This window comes from Trichechus manatus, unplaced genomic scaffold (genome assembly GCF_000243295.1).
Source record: "Trichechus manatus latirostris isolate Lorelei unplaced genomic scaffold, TriManLat1.0 scaffold00052, whole genome shotgun sequence".
NCBI classification, from domain to species: Eukaryota; Metazoa; Chordata; class Mammalia; order Sirenia; family Trichechidae; genus Trichechus; species Trichechus manatus.
In genome coordinates, this window is record NW_004443988.1 from 9,719,117 (window position 1) to 9,734,899 (window position 15,783).

The 15,783-nt window shown below is 45.8% G+C and overlaps 1 protein-coding gene across 1 annotated transcript in view; it reads left to right on the forward strand.

Moving 5' to 3' along the window:
- TOGARAM2 (TOG array regulator of axonemal microtubules 2) overlaps nucleotides 1-15,783 on the forward strand; it is a 64,244-nt gene that overhangs the window by 13,292 nt on the left and 35,169 nt on the right. The window contains exon 8 of the mRNA XM_004377699.2: nucleotides 13,428-13,474. Within this exon, the coding sequence (XP_004377756.2) occupies nucleotides 13,428-13,474 (47 nt within the window). The remainder of the gene's footprint in view (nucleotides 1-13,427; nucleotides 13,475-15,783) is intronic.

Here is a 15,783-nt window from a genome sequence, read left to right on the forward strand (position 1 = left end):
TAAAGTTAATGATTAGTTTTTCCAACTAGTGAAAGAATGCTGTTGGTATTTGGATCAGGATTGCATTATATTTGTAGATTCCTTTGGGTAGAAATTGACATTTTCCCAATGCTGAGTCTACCTATCCATGAGCATAGTATGCTTTTCCATTTATGTAGGTCTCTTTTGGTTTCTTACAGTAGTATTTTGTAGTTTTCTTAGTAGAGGTCTTTTGCATCCCTGGCTAGATTTACTCCTTTGTTTTTTTTTTTTTAGGGGCTATTATAAATGGTATTGCTTTCCTGATTTCCTTTCATAGTTCTCTTTATTGGTGTATAGGAATCCAATTGATTTTTGTATGTTTATCTTGTATCCTGCTACTCTGCTGAGTCTTTCTATTAGTTCCAGTAGTTTTTTTGTGGAGTCTTTTGAGTTCTCTATGTATAGTATCATATCATCTGCAAATAGAGACAGTTACTTCTTCTTTACTGTTATGGATTGAATTGTGTCCCTCCAAAATAACTGTCAATCTGGCCAGGCCATGATTCCCAGTATTGTATGCTTGCCCATCATTTTGTCATCTGATGTGATTATCCTATGTGTTGTAAATCCTATCTCTATGATGTTAATGAGGCAAGATTAGAGACAATTACGTTAATAAGGCTGGACTCAATCTACAAGATTAGGTTGTGTCTTAAGCCAATCGCTTTTGAGATATAAAAGAGAGAAGTGAACAGAGAGACACGGGGACTTCATACCACCAAGAAACAAGAGCCAGGAGAATAGTGCATCCTTTGGACCCATGGTTCCTGTGCTGAGAATCTCCTCGATGAGGGAGATTGATGACAGGGACCTTATTCCAGAGCTGACAGAGGGAGAAATCCTTCCCCTGGAGCTGGCACCCTGAATTCAGACTTCTAGCCTCCTAGACTGTGAGAGAATAAATTTCTGTTTGTTAAAGCCAGCCACTTGTGGAATTTCTGTTTTAGCAGCACTAGATAACTAAGGCACTTACCAATTTGGATGCCCTTTATTTCTTTTTCTTGCCTTATTTCTCTAGCTGGGACTTCCAGCACAATGTTACATTGTTGTTGTTGTGTTCTGTCGAGTCAGTTCCGAATCGTAGTGCCCCTATAGGACAAAGAACTGCCCCATAGGGTTTTCAAGGAATGGCTGGTGAATTTGAACTGCTGACCTTTTGATTAGCAGTCGAGCTCTTAACCACTATGCCACCAGGGCTCCCAATGTTACATAGGAGTGGTGAAAAGGGCATCCTTAGCTTATTCCTGTTCTCAAGGGGAATGTTTTCAGCTTTTCCATTAAGAATGATGTTGCTTGTTGGTTTTGTCCTTTATTATGTTGAGAAATTTCCCTTCTATACCTATTTTATTGAGAGTTTTTATCAGGAATGGGTGTTGGACTTTATCGAATGCTTTTTCTGCGTAGATTGAAATGATCATGTGATTCTTTTCTTCTGTTTTATTTATGGATGGATTATGTTGATTGATTTTCTAATGTTGAACCATCCCTGCATACCTGGTATGAATCCCACTTGGTTGGGGTGTATTATTTTTTTATATATGATGCTGAATTCTTTTGGATAGAATTTTGTTGAAAATTTTTGAATCTATATTCATGAGAGATTTTGTTCTGTAATTTTCTTTTTTTGTGGTATCTTTGCCTTGTTTTGGTATCACTGTCATGCTAGCTTTATAGAATGAATTTGGAAGTATCCCTTCCTTTTCTGTGTTCTGAAATAGTTTGAGTAGTACTAGTGCAAGCTCTTCTCTGAGTATTTGGTATAATTCTCCAGTGAAGCCATCTGGCCCAGGGCTTTTTTTTTGTTGGGAATTTTTTAAATTATCTTTTTAATCTCTTCTCTTGTTATGGGTCTGTTCAGATTTTTGACCTCAGTTTGTGTTAGTTTAGGTAGGTAGTGTGTTTCTAGAAATTTGTCCATTTCCTCTAGGTTTTCAAATTTGTTAGAGTGCAGTTTTTTTGTAGTATTCTGCATTTCTTATTGGGATTTTTTTGTGTCCTTTCCTGTTTTTCTTTTGTCAGTTTGGCCAATGGTTTGTCAATTTTGTTGATCCTTTCCAAGAACCAACTCTTGGTTTTGTTGATTCTTTCTATTGTTTTTCTATTCTCTATTTCATTTATTTCTGCTCTGATCTTTATTATTTCCTTTCTTATGGTGGCTGTGGGCTTCTTCTGCTGTTCTCTTTCTATTTGTTCAAGCTGTACAGCTAATGTTTTGATTTTGTCCCTTTCTTCCTTTTTGATACATGCATCTATTGCTGTAAGTTGACCTCTGAGCACTGCCAAAAAGTTTTGGTATATGTGTTTTCATTCTCATTTGATTCTAGGAATTTTTTGATTCCATCTTTGATTTCTTCTATTACCCAGTGTTTTGAAGCGAGGTTTTATTCAGTTTATATGCATTTGATTTTTTCCGTTGGTCTTACAGTTATTAATTTCTACTTTTACGTCATTGTGATCAGAAAATATGCTTTGTATTATCTCAATTTTTTGAATTTTCATGAGGGTTGCTTTGTGGTCTGTTCTGGAGAACGTTTCATATGCATTAGAAAAGAATGTGTGCTTTGCAGCTGTTGGGTGGAGTGTTCTATATATGCCTATGAGGTTAAGTTGGTTGACTGTGGTCTTTAGATCTTTTGTATCTTTGTTGGGTTTCTTTCTAGATGTTCTGTCTTTTACCAAGAGTGTGTGTTGAAGTCTCCTACTACTGTTTTAGAACTGTCAGTTTCTCTTTTCAGTGCTGTTAGAGTTTGTTTTATGTATTTTGGAGCCCTGTTATTGGTATGTAGATATGTATTATGATTATGTCCTCATGGTGGATTGTCCCTTTAATCATTATATAATGTCCTTCCTTGTCTTTTATGGGGGATTTTGTTTTAAAGGCTATTGTATGTGAGGTTAGTATTGCCACTCCTGCTCTTTTTTTGGTTGGAGTTTGCTTGATATATTTTTTTTCCATTCTTTAATTTTTAATATATTTATGTCTCTGTGTCTAAGATATTCTCCTGTAGACAGCATATTGATGAGTGCTGTATTTTTTAATCCATTCTATCACTCTCTGTCTCTTTATGGGTGCATTTAAGCCATTTGCATTCAATGTGATTATTGATGGGTGTGAGTTTATTGCTGTCATTTTGTAGTGCTTTTTTGTGCGGTGCTGACTTCTTATTTGTTCCTCTTACTCTCCTGTGCTGAATTCCTTTTGTTTGCAGAATTTTTTGTTTGTTTTTGTAGATTTTGCGTTTACTGAGATTCTATGGTTTTCTTCTTTATTTAGATGAGTAGGTTAGTTAACTTTCTTTTAGTTCCCTTGAAATTTACCCTTATCTTCCTAAGTTTAAACCAATCTTTTATTACTTGATATTGCCTTGACTTCCTCTCCATTTGAAAGGTCTATACTTACACCATTTATTCCCTCTTTTATTGTTCTGACATTGTTGTCATTTACAGATTGATGTCTCTGGTTCCCTGTTGTAAGTTTTTTAGTTTTGTTTTATCCTTGATAATTCATTATCTAGGTTGGTATCCTGCTGATGCTGTCCTGTGTCCTAGATTCAGGTTGTTGTCTGATGTTGATTATCTAACTGAAGGACTCCCTTTAATAATTCTTTTAAGTTTGGTTTGGTTTTTACATATTCCCTTAACTTCTGTTTATCTGGAAATGTCCTAATTTCGCCATCATATTTGAATGAGAGTTTTGCAGGATGTATTATTTTTGGTTGGCAATTTTTTTCTCTCAAGGTTTTATATATGTCACCCCATTGCCTTCTTGCCTGCATAGTTTCTGTCAAGTAATCAGAGCTTAGTTTTATTGCTTTCCCTTTGTATGTGGCTTTTCATTTTTCTTGAGCTGCTGTCAGGATTCTTTCTTTGTCTTTGGTTTTGGCGAGCGTGGTTAAATATCTTGGTGATTTTCTTTTGGTGTCTATCCTATATGGGGTTTGTTGAGCTTCTTAGATGGTCAGCTTTTCATCTTTCATGATATTAGGGAAGTTTTCTGTCTGTAAATCTTCAATGATTTTCTCTGTGTTTTCCATTTTCTCTCCCTGTTCTGGAATTCTGACTACATGCAAATGTTTGCTTTTGATTTTATCCCACATTGTTCTCAGGGTTTCTTCATTCTTTTCTGTTTTTCCCTCAAACAAATTGGTATCCAAGGATTTATCTTCAATTTTTCTGACCCTGTCTTCCATTGTTTCAAATTTGCTCCTAAAACCTTCTATTGCACTGTTCATTTCTGAAATCTTATTAAGTTTTGGATTTCTAATTGCTATTTTTGTATGATTTCCAGTTGTTTGTTTATTTTGACATTTTGTTCCTGTATTATTTTCCTGAATTCTTCCATTGCTCTGTGTTTTCCCTGATTTTGTTCCTGTTTTTCATGATTTTGTCTATTTTTTGTCTGTGTTTTCCTTCATCTCTTGGAGAGCCTTGATATTAGAGTTTTCAATTTCCAGTCAGGTAGTTCCAGGGCCTTTTCTTCTACTGGAAGGTCTTCTGGTGTTTTATTTTGGTTGCTTTCTGGAGCCATCCTGTCCTGTTTTTTTTTTTTTTTAATTGTACTTTAGATGAAGGTTTACAGAACAAACTAGTTTCTCATTAAACAGTTAGTATACATATTGTTGTATGACATTGGTTAATAGCCCCATGACATATCAACACTCTCCCTTCTTGACCTCGGGTTCCCTATTATCAGCTTTCCTGTCCTCTCTTGCCTTCTAGTCCTTGCCCCTGGGCTGTTGTGCCCTTTTAGTCTCATTTCATTTTATGGGCCTGTCTCATCTTTGGCTGAATGGTGTACCTTGAGAGTGACTTCATTACTGATCTAAAAGGATGTCCAGGGGCCATACTCTTGAGGTTTCTCTAGTCTCTGTCAGACCAGTAAGTCTAGTCTTTTTTGTGAGTTAGAATTTTGTTCTACATTTTTCTCCAGCTCTGTCCAGGGCCCTCTATTGTGATCCCTGTCAGAGCAGCTAGTGGTGGTAGTTGGGCACCATCTAGTTGTACTGGACTCAGCCTGGCAGAGGTAGATGTGGTCCATTAGTCCTTTGGACTCATCTTTCCTTTGTAGCTTTAGTTTTCTTCATTCTTCCTTGCTTCCGAAGGGTTGAGACCAGTGGAGCGTCTTAGATGGCTGCTCACAGGTTTTTAAGACCCCAGACGCTGCTCACCAAAGTAGAATGTAGAACACTTTCTATATAAACTATGTTATGCCAATTGAGCTGGATGTTCCCCTAGGCTATCCTGTTTTTTTTTTTTTTTTTTTTTTTAAGTATATGTTTTGATATTGTCTGCTGTCTTTGGGACATTTAGGAATTATTTTCTTTGTTTATTGGTTGTAGATCTGTTTGCTTCATCCTGCTTTTTTATTTTATTTGGTTGTGTCTGGGCAGGCAGACTGGTTGTGTTTTTTGCCTGCTCACCTGTGGGCACGATTCTTCTCACCATCTCGTTCTGGTGGGCAGGGCTGGTTGCTCAGCTATGGTGTGGCAGGGCAGGTCCAGCAGGGGTGGGGAGTAGAGGTGGAGATGGGTCATTTGCGGCACATACTGGAGCCAACAGCATGGGGCCACGGTGCAGTGCAAGGTGGGGTCTGTTGGTTCACGCCTGTGCCACTCAGGTGCCTGGTGCTTGGCACGTGGTGCAGATAGGCAGGAGGGAAGGGAGTGGATGTGATGTGTGCAGCTAAGTGGGTGAGAGAAAGAAGAGAGAGAAACAAAAGCAAAAAAATGAAGAAAAAAGGAAAAAGTAAAAAAAAGAAAAAATAAAACGGCACAGTAGAATTTGGCGGGCGGGAGTGGGGCAAAGTTGGTGAGGCCGTGTGCCGGTGGCACTCTAGCTCAGTGGTGCGGCTCGCCCTGTTAAGAAGGGGCATGGGTGGTCCACGGTGCTAGGTTGGAAGTAGAAAGGAAAGGAAAGAAAAGAAGAGAAAGAGAGAGAAGAAACAAAGAAAAAACAAACAACAACAACAATATATGGTGCTGGGGGAGCTGGCCGTTGGGGGCAGGGCAGAATTAGGGCTGTGGCGCACTGATGTCTTTCTTGCTGGGTGGTTCGGAACAGCCCATCAGGAAGGGGTGGAGGCAGGCAGGGCCTAAATAGGAGGTAGAAAAAGGGAGAAGGGGAAAGATAAAGAAAAATAAAAAATATGGCACTGAGGGAGCCAACTTGTGGGGGTGGCGCAGACCTGGGGAGGCTGTATGCCAGAGGCTCTCTAGCTGAGTGGTATAGCACAGCCCATCAAAAAGGGGGGTGTGGGCAGTGCACGGGGCTGTGTGGTTGGGAGAAAGGAAAGTAAAGAAGGGAGAGTAAGAGAAGAAACAACAACAACAAAGAAGAAAAAATAAAACAAAAATGGCATAGAAGGAGCCTACTGGTGGGGTGGCACAGACCTGGGGAGACCATGTGCCAGTGGCTATCTAGCTGAGTGGTGTGGCACAGCCTGTCAAGAATGGGCAGGGATGGCACATGGGGCTAGGTGGGTGGGAGAAAGGAAAGGAAGGAAAGGGTAGAGAGAAGAAAAAAAGACAAAAAAAAATAACAAAAACAAACAAAAATGATGCTGAAGAAGCTGGCTGGTGGGGAGTAGGGTGGACCTGGGCGGCAGTGAGATGGTGTCTCTCTGACCAAGCAACTGTGGCCCGTTGGAAAGCAGCGGAGGTCACATAGAGGGAAGAAAGGTGGGAGTGGGACAGTGTGTATCCCTGGTTACAGGGTGCTCTGTCTCCTGTTGGGAGCTCTATGAAGTTGCCTTTCCGTACTCCCAATCCACCATTCTTGGTGGTCGAGGTCCAGGATGGTGAATCTGTGCCATGTTAGTTAGTAGCAGACTTTCACTCTGTAGCTCTCCTCGTTCTCTGTTCTGTCAGCTTCTTATTCCATTTGGTGCTTGATTGAGTCCTTTATCCCTTCATTTGATGCTTAGGCTTCCAGGATTGATGTTTGTATCTGTTTTACTTAGTTTTTCTGGTCTTTGCTGTAGAGAGACAGCATAGTGCTTCTGTCTATAGTGCCATGTTGGCTTCTGGTTATGTATTTTCATGATTGTTGTTGTTAGCTGCCTTCCATACAGCCTCTGATTCATGGTAATCTCATCCTCACACAATGGAACTAAATGCTGCCAGGTCCTGTGCCATCCCCATGATTGGCTGCATGTCAGACTGTCATGCTCCATAGGGTTTTCATAGGCTGATTTTTGGAAGTAGATTGCCAGGCTTTTCTTCCTAGTCTTTCTTAGTTTGGAAGCTCCGCTGAAACCTGTTCACCACTGAACCACCACTGCCCCCCACTCCAATTTCTTGATTAAGGGATACTAAAAATACAATCATTTTCATGTGGGTAGGAAGTCCACAAAACTTCTGGACTGAAAAGGGGTCTTTATACCCAAAAAGTCTAGGTACCAGTGGGATTGAGGATCTCTGTGTTTATGTGCTCTCCAGATAGTGAAGAATCTCTGGTCCATCCACACCATTGTCAGAGCAAGTGTGTGTGTCTTTGTGTTCCTGGCCTGCAGGGCAGGGTCATGATTGCGTTCATGACGGCACTGACTTCTCTCCCATTTCTTTAGGGCCATTGTGTACTGAATCCTTCCATTTCTCTCAAGCTTCTTCACTCACTCCATCTCCCATTCCATCTTCCTTTCTGCCCACACACATTTCCATGTCTTTCCAGCCCTGCTGCCGTGGTAGGACCCCATCTGTGGACCTACTGCTGGTTTTGGGTTCTCTGCTCTATTTTCACCATTAGCTTCAGGCAGATGGCCTGCTCTGCTCTCCTTTCTCCGTATCTGACATCTCCTCCTCCTTTCCTGCTCAGACACTTACCTCCTCCTCCTTCTGATAGATGGTTATAGTGAGCCTATGGCCCTAGAACAGTGGCCTTTCCTCTGATCTCGTTCCCAACTTCCTTGCATTGTTTGAACTGTTGTTGAGCCTTTGAACTTTTCTCTTCCTTGCCTTCTTGACCTTCTGCCTGACCCTTGACCTTCTGGTCAGTCTCCTGTGTGCTCTCCTTCATCCAGCTCTTAAATAGAGTCATCCTTGAAAATTTTCCTAAGGCCCTTTGCTCCATCTCTTCATGCTTCCCTGGGGCCCTTATCTGTGCCTGGGGCTTCCAAGATCCTCTGGGTGCAGGTGACTTCTGCAGCTCTTCTTTAGCCCTGATGTCTCCCCAGAGGTCAGGCTCCCTGCATGTTTCCATCCTCCTGTTGGTCGTCTCTGGTGTTCTCCTGGCTGATGCAGATGTGTGTTATAGGGTCAGGAAGGAAAATATCCCATTATTACAGCCAACACAGAGCTCCTCATGTTTCCCCAAACTGCCTATCTCCCCTCCAAAAACAAAAATGAAAACACAAATCCATTGCCATAAATTCGAGCTGATCCTGACTCATGGCGACCCCATGTGTGTGTCAGAGTAGAACTATGCTCCATAGGGTTTTCAGTGGTTGTGATTTTTTGGAAGTAGACCAGGCCTTTCTTCTATAGTGCCACTGGGTGCGTTCGAATTGCCAACCTTTCATTTAGTAGCAGAGCACAAACCGTTTGCGCCACCCAGGGACCTGCCTTTCTTCCAAGACCTCCTTGTGTCTGTCAAGGTGCAGCCATTCTTCTTGGCCTTCAAAATTCGGCATCGTCTTTGACTCCTGCTGTGTTGTCTGTGGTTTGTAACAGATTGCCACATACCTTCAAGTCTTTCTTAAAACACACAAAAATACAAAAAGCCCCCACTCTTCTCTTGCCCCTGCCTTTTTCTCTCAGCTTGCACTTCCCAGCGCCTTCTTGGCCTCCCACAATATTCTCCTAACCTGCCTACTTGCAGCCCTTCCATCTCCATTTGAATCTTTTTTTTTTTTAACCTCCCCAATTAACCCTTGTGTGTACTGCACCTTTGCTGACTTCCTGTTGCCAAGAAGTTAAAGAGTTTCCTGGGTCTGACCCTCAGGGCACTTCCCCAGCCTGCCACTCACTTCTCCTCTGCTGCTCTGCAGGCGCCCTCCTTCCCCTCCAGATCCACGGGGACACAATCTTCTGCCTGGGAGCGTCACTCCGAGGGGCTCTCCCTTACACCATCCTTACCCCACCTGTTCAGTTTCTAGCGTTTTCTGAGCCCCAATTTCACATCTACTCTTGCTTGAAAGTGTTGCTCTCCTTGGAGTGACAAAGAGAGAAAGTGACCTTCTTTGCTCTGTCCATGTTGCATCCAGCACATGGACTGCCTGACCCCCGCCCTGGTTTATTTTGTTTCACTTTTATTTAAACCTTATTCTGTTATTTAACTTGGAGCACTAGAAGGCACGGGCTGTATCGAGACGTATCTGTGGCTCCCTGGTGCCAAGCACGGTGCCTGGCTTGGATTAGCTACACAGTGAATATCTGACCACCTGCTGACAGGCTGTGGTGCCAGCTTCTCTCAGTTGACTCTGATGCTTTCTAGCAAATGGGTGGGAAGGAGGGCCTGTCACCATTTCATTCATTCATTTATTCACTCACTCATTCACTTAGTTATCTAGTGCTGCTATAACAGAAATACCACAAGTGGATGGCTTTAACTAACAGAATTTATTCCCTCACAGTTTTAGGAGGCTAGAAGTCTGAATTCAGGGGAATGCTTTCTCTGTCTACTCTAGGGGAAGGTCCTTGTCATCAATCTTCCTCTGGTCTACGAGCTTCTCAGCACAAGGACCCCAGGTCCAAAGAATGTACTCTGCTCCTGGCTGTTCTTTCTTGGTGGTATGAGGTTCCTCTCCTCTCTGCTTGATTATCTCCTTTATATCTCAAAAGAGACTGACTCAACATACAACCTAATCTTATAGATTCAATCTTGCCTCATGAACATAACTGCCTCTAATCCTGCCTCATTAACATCATAGAGGTTAGGATTTACAACACATAGGATAATTACATCAGATCACAAAATGGAGGACAACCACACAATACTGGGAATCATAGCCTAGCCAAGCTGACACACAGTTTTGGGGGGACACGATTCAATCCATAACATCCATCCATCATTCACTTAAAACCTGTCAAGCACCTACTGTGTGCCAAGTGCTGCTGCTACTGGAACAAAATCGAATAAGACACAGCATCTGTGCTCTAGCAACCCACAAGGGAGATTTATAAGAAAATAATCAAAGTCCTGTGAGGTTAAGTGCTAAGATAAGAGGCTGTCCACCATGGTGGGGAGCCCAGTAGAAAATGATCTAAATCAGTCTGTGAAGACTTTCTGGAGGAGATGAGGCCTGAGTTGAGCTTTGAAGGCTGAGGGGGAGTTTGCAAGACAAGCAGAGGGAGAGACATGAAGGAGGAGTGAGTAAGGCAGCCAGAGAGCCAGAGGAGTTTGCACGGCTGCACTTGTATTTATGTGAGACAGGCAGGTGAAGTAAGCTGGGCTGAAGGGCCCCATGCGTTAAACTCAGGAGTGAGAGTTTTTATTCTGAAGTAATGAGGTGCTGGAGCCCTGGTGGTGCAGTGGTTAAGAGCTCGGCTGCTAACCAAAATGTCGGCAGTTTGAATCCACCAGCCACTCCTTGGACACCCTATGGGGCAGTTCTACTCTGTCCTATAGAGTCGCTATGAGTCGGAGTCAATTCGATGGTGTCTTAGTCATCGAGTGCTCCTATAACAGATATACACAAGTGGATGGCTTTAACAAAGAGAAATTTATTCTCTCACAGTGTAGTAGGTTACAAGTCCAAATTCAGGGCATCTGCTCCAGGGAAAGGCTTTCTCTGTTGGCTCTGGAGGAAGGTCCGTGTCATCAATCTTCCCTTGGTCTGGGAGTGTCTCAGCACAGGAACCTCAGGTCTAAAGGATATGCTTTGCTCCCAGCGCTGCTATCTTGGTGGTATGAGGTCCCCATGTGTCCCTGCCTGCTTCTCTCTTTTATATCTCAAAAGAGACTGGCTTAAGACACTATCTAATCTTGTAGACCTCATCAGTATAACTGCCGCTAATCCATTTTATTACATCATAGAGTTTACAACACATAAGGAAATCACATCAGATTACAAAATGGTAGACAATCATACAATACTGGGAATCATGACCTAGCCAAGTTGACAGATATTTTTGGGGGACACAATTCAATCTGTGACAGATGGCAACGGGTTTTTTTTTTTTTAATATGAGGTGCCATCAGAGGCTTTTTGGGTGGAGTGATAAATCAGCTTTGATATAGAAAGCCACTTTGGCAACCACAGAGTGACAGGTGCAAACGGAGTGCAAAAGGAGTTGGGGGTTCTTGCAGGAATCCAGGAGAGAAGCCGTGCAGCTGGGCAGGGCTGAGCAGTGGGTCTGTGATGGAAAGGGTGCAGGGGGGCTAGGCAGGTGAAGGGGGAATGAGTGGGCATGGTGACAGATAGGATGTGGGGAAAGATAGAGTGAGCTAGGGACAATGCCGGGGCTCCCGGCTTCAGCAAACAGGGAATCAGAGGAGAGATGGGTTGAGGGCAGTGGTGAATCCGTTTTTGGGTGGGTTGAACTTGCAGTGCCCTGAACCATCAGGAGGTGTGTAGAAATACCAGCCTGGAGCAGGGAGAGGGCTCTTGCCGGAGACAGAGCTTTGCTGCTCCAGTCCCTTTCCCAGGGTCTGGGGTAGACCCTCAGGTGGTGGTGGGGTTTTGGCAGAGGGAGGAGGGGCTGGGATGCTGCCTGGAGAAAGGCAGAGGCTCTGACGGGGAGTCTATCTTGACCTCAGGTCCTTTCTGCTATGGGGTTTCTAGAGAAGGGGGGAAGGAAGAGGTCTCCCAAGGTCCACAGCTTGAAGGAAGCAGAGCCAAGTCCTCTGTCGCCAAATCACTTGCTCAACAAGGAGGAAAAGCAGCAGCCTGCAGCTCGAAGCTGTGGGCCCTGGGCAGGGTGAGGCCAGGCCTGGGAGATGGAAGTGGCATCAGTGTTTTTGCTGTCCTATGCCACCAAAGCCTTCATGAGATCTTAGGAGCTGGGGACAACCCCAGGGGCTTCTCAGCCCCACCCCTCCTGCCTCTGCTCATCTCCTCTCCTCCAAAAAATCCCTGCTTGTGCAGTCTGGGCAGTGGTGGGTTCCAGTGGCAGAGCCCTGGTTGCTGAGCTTTCTAGGCCAGGTGCCCTGGGGCATCCACCTGCTATTCTTGTCCAAACAAGCCCTCCATGTGGGTCTGGATCCCAGAGCTCCCATCTGTTCCCAGGAAGAACTCCAAGTCCTGGCTCGTCCAGGCCCATCTTGAAGCTCAGCCCCCAGTGGACCTAGGGCCCTCTGACCTCCACAGTCCCCCAGGAAGGGGCCCCTGGACCAGGGCAGGCACTGACATGGGCTCAGACTCTGCCACCCCTTGGCCCACCCTGGCCTGGGCCATTTTGTTGGGGAAATCCTCTGAGGCCAGAGCACGGGATGTAGCACTTGTCACTCTATCTGCCCCAGAGGGTTCTGATGAGGCGTCTGCATTTCCCTGCTAAGCAGAGAAAATCCACAGTGGACAGTGCAGAACTGGTCTTCGTGGAGTGGAAACTCCAAGAGGGCAGGGGTTGTCATCTGTCTTATCCATGCTCGACTCCCAGTGTCTACAACAGTGCCCAGCACATAGTGGGCCTTCAATAAATATCTGTTGAGTGAGTAAATGGTGCTGCCCAATTTACAAATTACAGCTAAAACCACTGCATGAATGCCCATTTCCCCTTCCTGTGAGTACTTAGGGATTGAGCCTCTAGTACAAACAGCAGTTCTTTATGGTCAGCAGCAAAGGGGATCGATTCCCCTAGACCCTGAGGCATGGGAGAGTAGGGATTGCTATCCTGAGGAGGAGGGATGTTTAGAGGTCACCGGGGCCTTGTGGCCCAACTGGTTAAGCGTTTAGCTGCTAATCAGAAGGTTGGCAGTTCAAATCCACCAGCGGCTTCCTGGAAACCCTACGGGGCAGTTCTACTCTGTTCTATATGGTCGCTGTAAGTTGGAATCGACTGGATGCCAACGAGTTTTGTTTTTGAGCTGTTGTGGGGTGGGGGCACTTTGGGAACTTGAGGTCAGCCTCCTCGAGCTGGAGGTAATTACCCTTGTCTGTTACAGCTGCTGTCCCCCTGCTCCCCAGGCCCAAGGGCCACAGCAGGGGAAGAGCTTCCTTTAGGACTGTGTAGTTTCCCTGCAGATGCTGTTTCCCGGGGAATCGGTGGGATGCACAGCTAGGAAATGGTGCTGAGAGCTGGTCTGGATGTCCAGCCTGCCCTGGTCTGGCTGTGGTCACCCTGCTCTGGTGTCTGCATCTCCCATGGCTTTGAACCCCTGGCCAAGAGCCTCCTTACAGGGATGCCCAGAACCTCCTCCCCATGTCCCCCTTCTCAGCCATCATCCCAATCTGGAGCAACCTCGGGTTCCTCACAGCAGCATCTCCAGCTTGCCTTCTCTCATGGTGCTTTTTCCCTCCTCATTCTTTTAAGATTGGTTCGGGAGAGTAGGCCTCTGGAGAAGACCCCTAAATCTCTGGGTACGTACTCAACGTGTGCACCCCCATTTGTTACTTGACTCTCTGTGTTCCTGGGCGGAGACCTAATCGACTTCGTGTCCAGCCTCTCATTTTCTGGTCAGGAAAGCTGAAGTCATCTGGGGCCTCACTGTAGGGCCAGGGCAGGCCTGGATGCAGTAGCTGAGGAGAAGCAGCATTTATGAAGCTGGCTCTGCGTAGGCGTGCCCACTTACACCAGTTCATGTAGTCCTCATAGAGATGTTATTCCCGCTTTACAGGAGACACACTGGGGCTCAGCAAGCTGGACAGCTGCCCCAGCCTCACAGCGCTTAGTGTGGCCCTGCCAGGATGTGTACCCATGGGACGTGGTGAGCCAATACAATGTAACGTGCCTAACACATAGTAGGGACTCAGATGGTTATTACCTGAAGCTGGGGCTTTCCTAAATCTTGTGGTATTCTTACAGTCCTTACCTGGTCATCTGGCACCAGACAGTATGCCCTTTGCCTCTTACTTCTGGGCAGATGGAGACTCCGCCATCTTCTCTTCACCCTGGCTCCCTAGGCCAGGCTGCTGTGAGTGACTCTGGTGCCCCGAGGGCCCAAGGGCCAACACTCATCATTCTGCTGCCTCTTGACCCATTTTAAGCCGGCAGAAAAGTGTTCCTCACTGGACTGAGTGAGAAATTAACCACATCCCCGAAACCCCTGAGACCTGTACGGAGGTTTAAAGGTTTAAACGTCAGGAGATTAGGGCCAGCCCTGGAATGGCAGCGAGGCAAGGGGTGAGGCCAGCCCTTGAGCGGAAGAGAGGAGAGGGGCGGGGCCACCCTGGAATGGAAGTGAGGCAAGGGGCGGGGCCTGAGACCGAGGCTTCGAGAGGCGCTTTGAAGAGATAGAAGGGGTTCTTCTTTAGAGGATGTTCTAATTCTGTGTGGGTGGCGGGGCGTGGTAACTGGAGGGCAGGTGTGGGTGCGAGGACCTGGGTGGGCTGGAGGCAGTTGCTGTACTGGTGGCAGAAGGGGGTGGAGTCACCCCGACCGGCTTCCCCGCAGGTCACTCTACTAATGGGCTCATCAGGTGGGTCACTTGGCAAGAGTGGGAGGCTGTTGCCCAGGAGGCCCCCAGGATTAGGGCACAAAGTTGGGCCTGCGAGGCAGGCCTGGTCCAGAAACCTCTGTGGCAGCTGCCCCAGCCCCGCCCCCTGGGCCGGGCTGTGACGGGGAGCTGCATCACCCCAAGTGCCTGAGCTCATGCTGAGAATGCTGGTGTAAAGGTTTGGGCCAGGTGCTGTCAGTAACCAGCCCCTTCTCTGGCTCACCAGACTTGCTGCTTGAGAACAAGTTCCCCGGGGCCTGGGGCAGGAGCAGGCTGCCCAGACAGGCTTTCTAGGGTGTCTCTCGGAGGGTGTAGGTGAGGAGGAGGGGTACAAAATAGCAAAGTCCTTAAAGGCAGTTGCTGTGCTGGTGGCAGAAGCGGGTGGAGTTAACCCTGGCCGACCCTCCAGCTGTCACCTGTGGATAACCTGCCCACCCCATGGGACTGGTGAGCCAATACATGTAACGTGCTTAGCACATAGTAGGGACTCACATGGTATTATCTGAAGCTGGGAACTGCCTTGAATCTTGTGGCATTGTTACAGCCCTTGCCCTCGTCACCTGGCACCAGACAGTGTGCCGTCCGCACTGCCTCTTCTGGGCAGATGGAGACTCTGCTAGCTCCTCTTCACCCTGGGTTCTTGGTCCTTCTTTCAAGTCTGGCGCCTCCTGCACCAAGCAGAAGGATCCTTAGCAGAAGGCATGGGCGGGGCAGAGGACAGGGTGACCTTCCTGTCTTCCAGAGGCTCCAGACTCAAGGCACCTCATATGGTGGCTCCCTACCCAGAGGACCACTGATTTGCAGGTTTACCAGAGGACAAACTTTGTGAGCAGGAGAACCCGTTTAACATAAAAAGGGAAATTAATGAACCTACCCCACCTTGCCTTCATAATAAGACATGTACTTTTAATATCCATTGATTGGGAAAATGTAGACTGACAAAGAGATACAATGGGCTTAATGTCATTTGGAAATAAGTTTGTATTTTATCAATCACAAGAGCATTCAGTGGTCAATGGGCCTCAGCTTTCCCATCTGTGAAATGAGAGGGTTGGACTAGCATTAGTTCTTGGGCTCTTCCAGCTTTAGCCTTGAACTTTGTGTCATAGATTCAGACAAGCTCATGTGATACAAAACACTCAGTGTGCTCATTTTATTTCTTCTTTTCCTGAGGTACATACCTTCCAGTGAAGATAAAACTTAACTATTCTCAGGAAGTATCTTGAACTTCGG